This window comes from Lipotes vexillifer, unplaced genomic scaffold (genome assembly GCF_000442215.2).
Source record: "Lipotes vexillifer unplaced genomic scaffold, Lipotes_vexillifer_v1.1 scaffold472, whole genome shotgun sequence".
Classification (NCBI taxonomy): domain Eukaryota; kingdom Metazoa; phylum Chordata; class Mammalia; order Artiodactyla; family Lipotidae; genus Lipotes; species Lipotes vexillifer.
The window spans coordinates 2,901,033-2,909,512 of record NW_006797698.1 but is presented as its reverse complement, the minus strand read 5'-3'; the positions used below and the strand labels follow the sequence as shown (position 1 = coordinate 2,909,512).

General features: G+C 57.7%; 1 protein-coding gene across 1 annotated transcript in view; it reads left to right on the top strand.

Annotated features, from left to right (window-relative positions):
- The window catches only part of ZNF783 (zinc finger protein 783), an 11,778-nt gene extending 8,229 nt beyond the window's left edge, over positions 1 to 3,549 (top strand). Inside the window, exon 6 of the mRNA XM_007469856.1 lies at positions 2,711 to 3,549. Coding sequence (XP_007469918.1) covers positions 2,711 to 3,549 — 839 coding nt within the window. The remainder of the gene's footprint in view (positions 1 to 2,710) is intronic.
- The last annotated feature ends 4,931 nt before the right edge of the window (positions 3,550 to 8,480 follow it).

Genomic DNA, 8,480 nt, shown 5'->3' with positions numbered 1-8,480 from the left:
GCAGGAGAAAACAGTCTAAGCAAAGGTATGGGTTACTTAGGTATGTTGGGGGCCAGGTACACTGATTGGGCTGGAGTGAGGGGAAGGGCATAGGAGGGGGACATTGGGTCTCTTCAGGGTTCTTAAGACAATCCCGTTAATGGGGCAGTATGTGTCGTATGCCTAGTAGAGTGCCAGCATGTGTGTTCCTCAGTGAGTGTCCTCTTCTGAAGACCGGTGAAGCTCCGGTCACCGCTTCCAGTGTTCTCTGCTTTTGTTTAAAGGAAATTCTTGCCCATCCTGTCACAAAAATGGAGTATATTCAGGGGGCATTTAGCATAGCACTTGGCAGGTAACCCAGAGCCTTGTTTTCTGTCTCCAGACTGCTCTGTGCTGGCTTGGCGTCCCCCTCCTGCCGGCCCGACCGTTCAGTCTCTGGGTTGCTTTCTATCCAGTTACTTCTGTGCATCTTCCCCACTGATTATGGGCCCCTGCAGTTGGAGGTGACACCCCCATCCCCGCTTCCCTGTGTCCATCCTTCCCAGCCAGTGTGTAAGAGGACTGGGACCTTCTCATTGTCCTTTTGCTCTATTGCAAACCCGGTGCTGTGCTCTGGGGCCTCCCCAAACCCTCTGTCCTTTTGAGGCCCATCAGGGTGACCCCTAGATGCAGAGGGGCCAGTTGTTAGCACCACCTGCATGGGAATTGGGGGTGTGGCCTTCCCCGGTCTCCGCCCACCTCTGAGCAGAGGCTGCGGGGTGGGGCACCTGCCACCCTTGGGACAGAACCCAGCGCTCCCTCTTCCTGGGCCGCAGGCGCTTGAGCGTGTCCTGGGCCTGCTAGGGAATGGCTGGGTCTCCCTGTGGGAGCCTGCTGTTGGGAAAGGCCCTCATGGGACTCTCTCTCACAGGACCGCTAGCCAGCACTAGCGTTTTGTCCTCGGTTAAACGGGAGGAAGAATCTTCAGATGGGGAGTCACCCACCTCCCCTCCCAGGGATATCCTGCCCGGCATGGGGCCAGGTGAGTGAAGGGAAGAGGCCCCGTGGCCACAGCAGAGCCTCGGAGGAACTCGGGGGCCCTTTGGGAGTGGGTAGGGGTTGCATGATGGACCTGGTAAGGGGTTTCCTCCTGAGGGCTCCCTCCCTCACCCCCCAAGTATTACTTCCCTTGGGCTCTGGGGACCCAGATCACCTATGGTCCTGTTCCTCCCCCATCGTGGTCTGGTCTGGCTGGAAAGGTGCTGCTTAAAACAAGCTGTGTGCCACCAGGTGTGGCCTCCTCACAGCCTCTCGCGTCTTGCAGCTGGAGTCTGGAGGCCTGTGATTTAAATTTAGCTCTTCCTGCTTAGAGTCTGTGTGTTTTCTATAAACTGGGCTTACATCCTGATATGCAGGAAAAAAGAAAGCGATTATTGCCTATTTTGGCCCAATAGAAAGGGATCCAGCTGTCCTCCCATTCCATTCTGGTACCTGCTTTGGTGGGAGGCAAGCATGAGATCTGGGCCCGCCTTGGGGTTGTGGTGTGGCTGCAGATGGGCTACAGATGAAGAGATGTGGGAGCCTTGGCCTTCACAGAGAAGAGGGCCTAAGACCCTCACTAATTTCTAAGCCCAAGACCACCATGGGGGCCTCTTCAATGCAACAAGGTTTTACCTCAAAGTTTACATGATTCTTAGACTCTTAACGATTCTGTAGCTGGAGGACTAAATTAAAAACTGTGGGTCATTTCTGACATAGAAATAAAGTTCTGCCATGAGTTAATTTGTGAGGATTACTGGGTGAGCGGTGAGCAGAGAATCCAAGGTCTGCTGTCAGGTGCTGCCCTGGAGGTTCACCAGTTAAGGGCTCTCTTCCTCAGTGGCCTCCCGGCTTGCAGTTTAAGCTCAGGCTTCAGCAAGAATAGAAATCACTCTTGTCTTGGACCTTGGAAGTTGCCTAATGAGGGCTGAAAGTTTTCATTCTAATAGGCAGCGGGCAGGGTTCTCTGTCACCGTTGAGCAGACTGTGCGGTCTAGAAGCTGAGGCTGCCAGATCCTGGGGGATGGTTGGCTGGCTCCAGAGGAAACCAGAGGTGACCAGCAGCTGGAGGAGGTGGGAGAATGCCGGGTTCCAAGGCAGGGCTCTGCGGCCAGGACCGGCCTCCTCAGCGCCAGGGACCCCTGGAGCTGCTGCTGAGACCACCTGTCGCTGCCTGAGTCCCACCTCAGAGTCAAGTGTGACCCACACTGAGGCCCAGCCGGGAAGCCGAGGACTCGTGCCTGCTTTCTGTCAGGGCAGGTGGTGGACGCTCGGTGTGGGTTTGTTACTTGGCTGCGTAGCTCTGAGGGGGGCTAAGTCACCCACCACCTCCAGGCCCGGAGCCTCTTACCTAGTCTGGGGTGGCCCGCAGGGCTCATCGTCATTCACAGATCAGAACTAAAGTCGTCAGAACTTTGGGGGTCCCACATGGTCAGCATGCCGCAGGGCACAGGACGTAGGCCTCCCTTTGTCTGCCTTTCATTTTCCCACCCATCTGCCTCCCGGGTCTGAGCCCTGATCCCAGCTCCTGGGTTTGCAGCAGTGTTTCCCTGCTCTGGCCGGGAGCGCTGGGAGGAGGAGGGGCCCGGGAAAGGCTGGGGGCGGGCGGGGCTGGTGTGGCTGGAGCACGCCGGGAAGCCAGGACTGGGTCTGTGGCCCGGGTGGGGGCCGGCGGTGTGGTCCGCTTGAAATCAACGCAGACTCCGTTTGCCAGGTGGTGGCGGTATGGTCATCAAGACGGAAGCACAATCTGAGGACGAGATGATGCCTGAGCAGCTCTACCTGGGGGAGTCCCCGAGCCAGCCAGAGTGTAGACTCCCCAAAGGGCCCAGGAGCAGGACCGGGGGTTCTGGCCGGCTTCACTCGGGGGCAGCGCCCAGGGCGCGGGCAGGGGACCCTCTGCCACCGGGGGCACCGGGGGCGGGGGGCGAGGCGCCTCGCGTCCTCCCCCGCCGGCGAGAGCGGGCCTTCCCCTGCCCTGACTGCGGACAGAGCTTCCGCTTGAAGATCAACCTGACCATTCACCAACGGACCCACGCGGAGGAGGAGCAGCGCGCGGAGGCCCGGGGCGGCTCGGCCTCCGGGGCCGGGGTACGTGCCCAGCCCGCGCTGGAGCCTGGGGAGGTGGTGGTGCCTGGCCCCGTCATCCGCTGGCTCCCAGAGGGGCCCGAGGGCCGCCGCTGCTTCGTGGGGCGGAGGCCGGTGGCCGCCAAGGTGTACCACTGCAGCGAGTGCCTGCGCTTCTTCCAGCAGCGGAAGAGCCTGCTGCTGCACCAGCGCCTGCACACCGGCGACAGCCAGGGCTGGCCCGCCTGCCCCTACTGCGGCAAGGCCTTCCGCCGGCCCTCGGACCTCTTCCGGCACCAGCGCATCCACACGGGCGAGCGGCCCTACCCGTGCCCCGAGTGCGGCCGCGCCTTCAACCGCAACCACCACCTGGCGGTCCACATGCAGACGCACGCGCGCGGCCAGGGCGGCCCGCACGTTCCGGCTCCCCCCGCCCGCCTGGGCAGCCCGCCGCTGGCACGGCCCAGCCCCTCCAAGGAGGGCTGACTGGGCAGGAGCTTGCGGGGCACCCCCTGCTCCAGGACCACCTCTCCACCGGCGGAGCCCTTCCACTTGTGCCTGATGCTGGTTCCTCCTTCTGGGATGGCTTTGGAGAGATCTTTTTACATGGGAAGCAGTGGCCTTTTTGATGACAGTGTATGTGTGCCCGATGCCTCAGTTTCCTAAGTTTGTCGCTCTGCTGCCTTTTCTACATTCCTGACTTATACAGGACCCACTAAGGCTTAGGGGATGCCAAGCTTTGGTGGGGGCCTTTGACGGGTACCATGGACAGGCAACAGGACCAGAGGCCATGGCCTTTCTGGTAGGGGGTGTTCGAGACACGGAGAGCCTGGGGTTTGATTTTATACACAGAGGTCTTGGCCTTCTGTCAACACGAGAAACAGCAGAGTGGACAGACAGCCTGAAGAATAGGCACTGGAAATTTGAGTTTTCTACTGTTATTTTGAAACTTTTTTTAATGGAGATTTTCTTAGTGCTTCTGTAAGTATTGTGTGTGGTTGTAAAGGGGACCAAGAACTCCTGAGGGGCAGGGATTATTCTGCCACCTCCTTGTGTGTGGAGATGGCAGAGGGACTGCCCAGACCAGCCTGGGAATGCCTGTTGATGGGGGTGCCTTGGCTGCTGCCCTGGAAACCAGGTGTCTTCCCGGGTGTGTGTTCCTTGGCCTAGACTGATTCCCAGTATTCCTTGTCCTTTCCCCAGTGGGTGTTCACATCCATGATTGACTTTGGTAATCAGCTGAGAGTGGGGAACTGCAGCCTGGAGTGGATGACAAGGTCTCAGTGTTCACGGGTGTGCACGCTCCATGGACTGGACCCCACCTGACACCTGGGGGGTGGGGGAGGTCAGGTGCAGAGCGGGCCCAGGAAGTTCCTCCCGAGAGGAAGATCCTGGTCTGAGTGAGGCTGGCCAGCCCACATGGACTGCGGGGCTGCCCGGCCTGATATGTCACATTGAAGGAGGGGGTTGCCTTCTAGAACTTGGGGCTCATAGCAGAGTTAGGCCAGGAGATCTATAGGTGAATCTTTTAACCATCTCCATCCTCGTGTTACTTGTCTGTCGAAGGTGGTAACGACCCCAGTGCATCCTACCTCACCTTAGAGTTGTCAGGGTCATAATAGGTTTAGAGGCAGCGGGACAAACAGGAAGCCTGATTTCGACCTTCCTTTCAAGTTCAGGGCCCCCTTTCTCTTTCATGTTGATCTCCAGCCCTCTTCCCAGTCAGAATCACTCAAGAAGGACCTTTATTTTCTGGAGTGAGTGGAAGGTCCCATGGGTGCAAAGTGAGGTAAGACTTTCCCTTTGGGCTATATCCCTCTGGAGCCTTTTGTACCTCAGTGGAACAAATTCTCACCAAAGCAATGAGGTTTAAACTGGAGGATCGGGCTATAGCATTGGGCCTCACGGAGAAGTCTTGATGGCAGCTAGCTTCTTGTGCCTCTTAAACCACACTTTGGGTGCTCCCTATAGACCAGCCCTTGGTCTGGGTGATTTTGAAGCTGGAGTGATGGGTCCTCAGCTCTTCTGATTGTTGTCTTATTTATCTGGCACTATGTGAAGTGTCCAGCGTTCAGGCCTGCTTCCAGGTGCCTGGGTCTCTGGCTGTGCCACTTCCTCTTGCCCCCCCTCTGACCCTCATTCCTCTCCTAAAGTCCTGAACAGGGTTGGGGGCAGATGGAAACATTGCTGTCGTCTCTGGGGCAAGGGTATACACGTCAGTGACTGCTCAGCCAAGCTCCTCTGGGCTTGGGAGAGGTGCCCCCCTCCCCTGCCATAGATTCTGTTTGCCTGTTCTGGTATCCCCCAGCTCTTGCCAGGGCCCCGCAGTCAGGGCTGGGCTGTCAGCAAGTGCTCAGACAGGATGTGGTGCTAGTGAAGCTGCTGAGAGCTTAGCCCTCAGCTGCAAGAGCTAGTCTCAGGTGTTTCCATGGAAGGCCTCAGGGCTCAGAGTTTCCAGGCTTTTCTAATGCTTAATGCCTCGTGTAAATACGCAAACTGTTAACAGAAGCAGCAATCACTGTGCAGTGGAGCTCCTCTTCTTCCAAAGCGTTCAATGTGCCGGGCTCCCGGCTAGGCCCTGTGAGTTTGCCTGGCACTCAGTAGGTGTTCAAAGGACATTCTTTTTTTTTGGTATGCGGGCCTCTCACCGTTGTGGCCTCTCCCGTTGCGGAGCACAGGCTCCGGACGCGCAGGCCCAGCGGCCATGGCTCACGGGCCCAGCCGCTCCGCGGCATGTGGGATCCTCCCGGACCGGGGCACGAACCCACGTCCCCTGCATCGGCAGGCGGACTCTCAACCACTGCGCCACCAGGGAAGCCCCAAAAGACATTCTTTACACTAAAATGAGTCAGCGGAGGCTGCGTGACCTGGGAGGCTGGAGCCTGGTTTGACCCCAGTCTCACTCCCAGCTCTGGGTCTCGGGTTCCTCATTTGTAAAGCAAAGTTGGGGTTCTGGTGTTAAAAGGCCCTTAAGAACTGTGACGGTGGTGGAACCTTGGCCCCATCAGTGCTCAATAAATATGTTGGACTCTGTACGTGCACGTGACCTGGTTCCTGCTCTCTGGGAGTCCGCGGCGGTGCGGAAAGTCCCCGCCCGCCACGCGGGTGGGCTGCTCGGCCGAGCTCGGGTCCGCATTCATGCTTGAGAGCGGCCCTCGCGCCGGGCGCTCCCACGGAACTGCCGCCCACCCCTGCCCCGCGCCCATAGAGCCCTGGCGCCCACAGAGCCCTGGCGCACGCCGCGGGGGCGGGGCCTCCGGGCCGGCCAATGGGGGGCAGGCTCCGGGCTGCCGGGGTCGCCCGCGCAAGGGGTGGGGGCGGAGCTTCCCGGTCTGGCCAATGGAGAGCCGCCTCCGGGCGGCGGGGTGGGGCCCAGCTCGTGGCCCTTGGCAGCGCTGCTGCTCGTCCGGGTCCTTTCTTTCCCGCGCGTCCGGAGCAGCCCGGCCCGACGGCCGCGAGAGCACGAGAGAGCTTGCAGAGAGGCCGGGCGCTGGCCTGCGTGGGCCGCCCAATGGCGGCGGCGGCGGCGGCGGCGGCGGCGGCGGCGGCGGCGACTCCCCCGCCCGGCCGGACAGTGCAGGGCCATGGCCGAGGCGGCCCGGCTTCGGTGAGGGCGGCACTCACAGAGGATGTCCTGCCCTCACCCCGCCCCTCCTGGAATTGGGGAGTCTCAGCCTGGGTGGAGGGTCTAGGAAAAAGACGCTTGAGGCCGAAGGGCCTGAGGGAAGCTGTCTGAGGTCTCACGATAAAATCCCTTCTCCTTTCTTGGCCCCGGTTTGCTCGCATTTAGACTTAACCACAATGTTTCTGAGGTTTCCGCCAGCCCTGAGGTTCTGTGACCCGGCTCAGGGGCTCAGGGTGGGTGTGTGGGGCGGATGGGCTGTGACCATCCTCACTCCAGAGACACTCCAGGGCCCCCCTCCTGGACCTGTCTTTCAGCCCCCATCCCCTAAAATGATCATCTCAGGGAGGCCGTGACCCCATTCTCATCCCTTTCCCAAGCTAAGATCGGTGCTATTGTCTGGTGACTTTATTTCCACTACAGTCTAGGCCCTTGGCTTCCTCCCGTCAGCAGTCTTGCCTCTGGCTGTGAGGGTCGTGTAAAGCTCTTCTAGGTATGAACTCTGATTCCTGTCAGGATGTATTTGGGTGTCTGCTCACTCTTTTCTGAAATTCCCCAGGGTGTCCCTCCTATTGCTGCTAGGAGGGGGTCTGCGTCATAGAGGACTTCGTAGAGGTTAGTGTCTCAGGCTCAAGTTTGAGGCCATCCCTGGCCTGTGTGACAAGAGCTATCAAGATGAGATTTTTCTATGTCTGTGAAGGCAGAGGAGTCATCTGGTGGACATAACTTTGAGATGGTTTTAGATACATTCCTGGATGCCAGATTTGTGACAGGGCACTGTGGGGAGATAAGCTGTTGTGTCCCTAATCTGTGCAAGTGGGGTCTGCCTCCTCTAGGCTACACCTTATACTGGTCAGAGACCAGACTCAGAAGTGGAACAGTTATGCTGTGAAGGAAGGAAGGGACAAGTGTGTGGTGACCAGTCCCTAGCACATGTGGGACACTTGGCTAAGTGCTTTTATGGAGAAGGTGTTGGGGGGACCTCAGGTGCACAGAATTGGATTAATCACAGTCTTTGGTTTATAAACATTATGGTCATTGGTCCACAGCCTTTATATTTGTTTTAGTGATGTAATAACGTGCCAATATAATGCTCCCTGAGTGCTTTTCCGTACCTACAGTGCATCTCGGCCTCGCAAAATGCACAGGATTCAAATGGCAGGATAGGTGTTGAGTCAAGTTCTAGCAGAGTTCCATTGCCAGGAATGTTTCCATTAAATGTCAGCTGTCCCCACTGAGGCATTCATGAATTTCTTATTTTATTACTTCTAGTAAATACACGGTACATTTTCCATCTCCCGTAGCAGGATATTCTTTGAAATATTTCTTTCTTCTGACTACTCTTAAATGCTGGCTTTTGACTTTCTCTGGCTCCATCACCTGGCAGCTAGGACCTGGCCTCCTAGTGTGGAGACAACCCTGAAGCTGGTTGACAAGGCACCTGGGTCACGGGGACCTGATATCTCAGGCAGGTTAGGAGGTCACGTACTAGTAAATGTCAGGGTGGAAGTGCCGGAGAAATCACATCACCAAGGCCAGGACAACAGGGCCTCGCTCACCTCTGTGCCCAGGAATGCGGGCAGTAGGTTTGCTCTAGAACACCCAGGAACTGAAGTAGCAATCTGTGTGTACATTGGTCCCCTGAGAAATTTTCTGGATCTCACTCACTTCCTTTCTCCTGCTGGGCTGTGTTCTTGGGTGAAGAATTGGTTGTTAAATAACTGACTAAGTTTGTACCACTATTATGTGGTAGGGCTGGGATTCAAATTCCTTATACTGACTGTCCATTTATGAT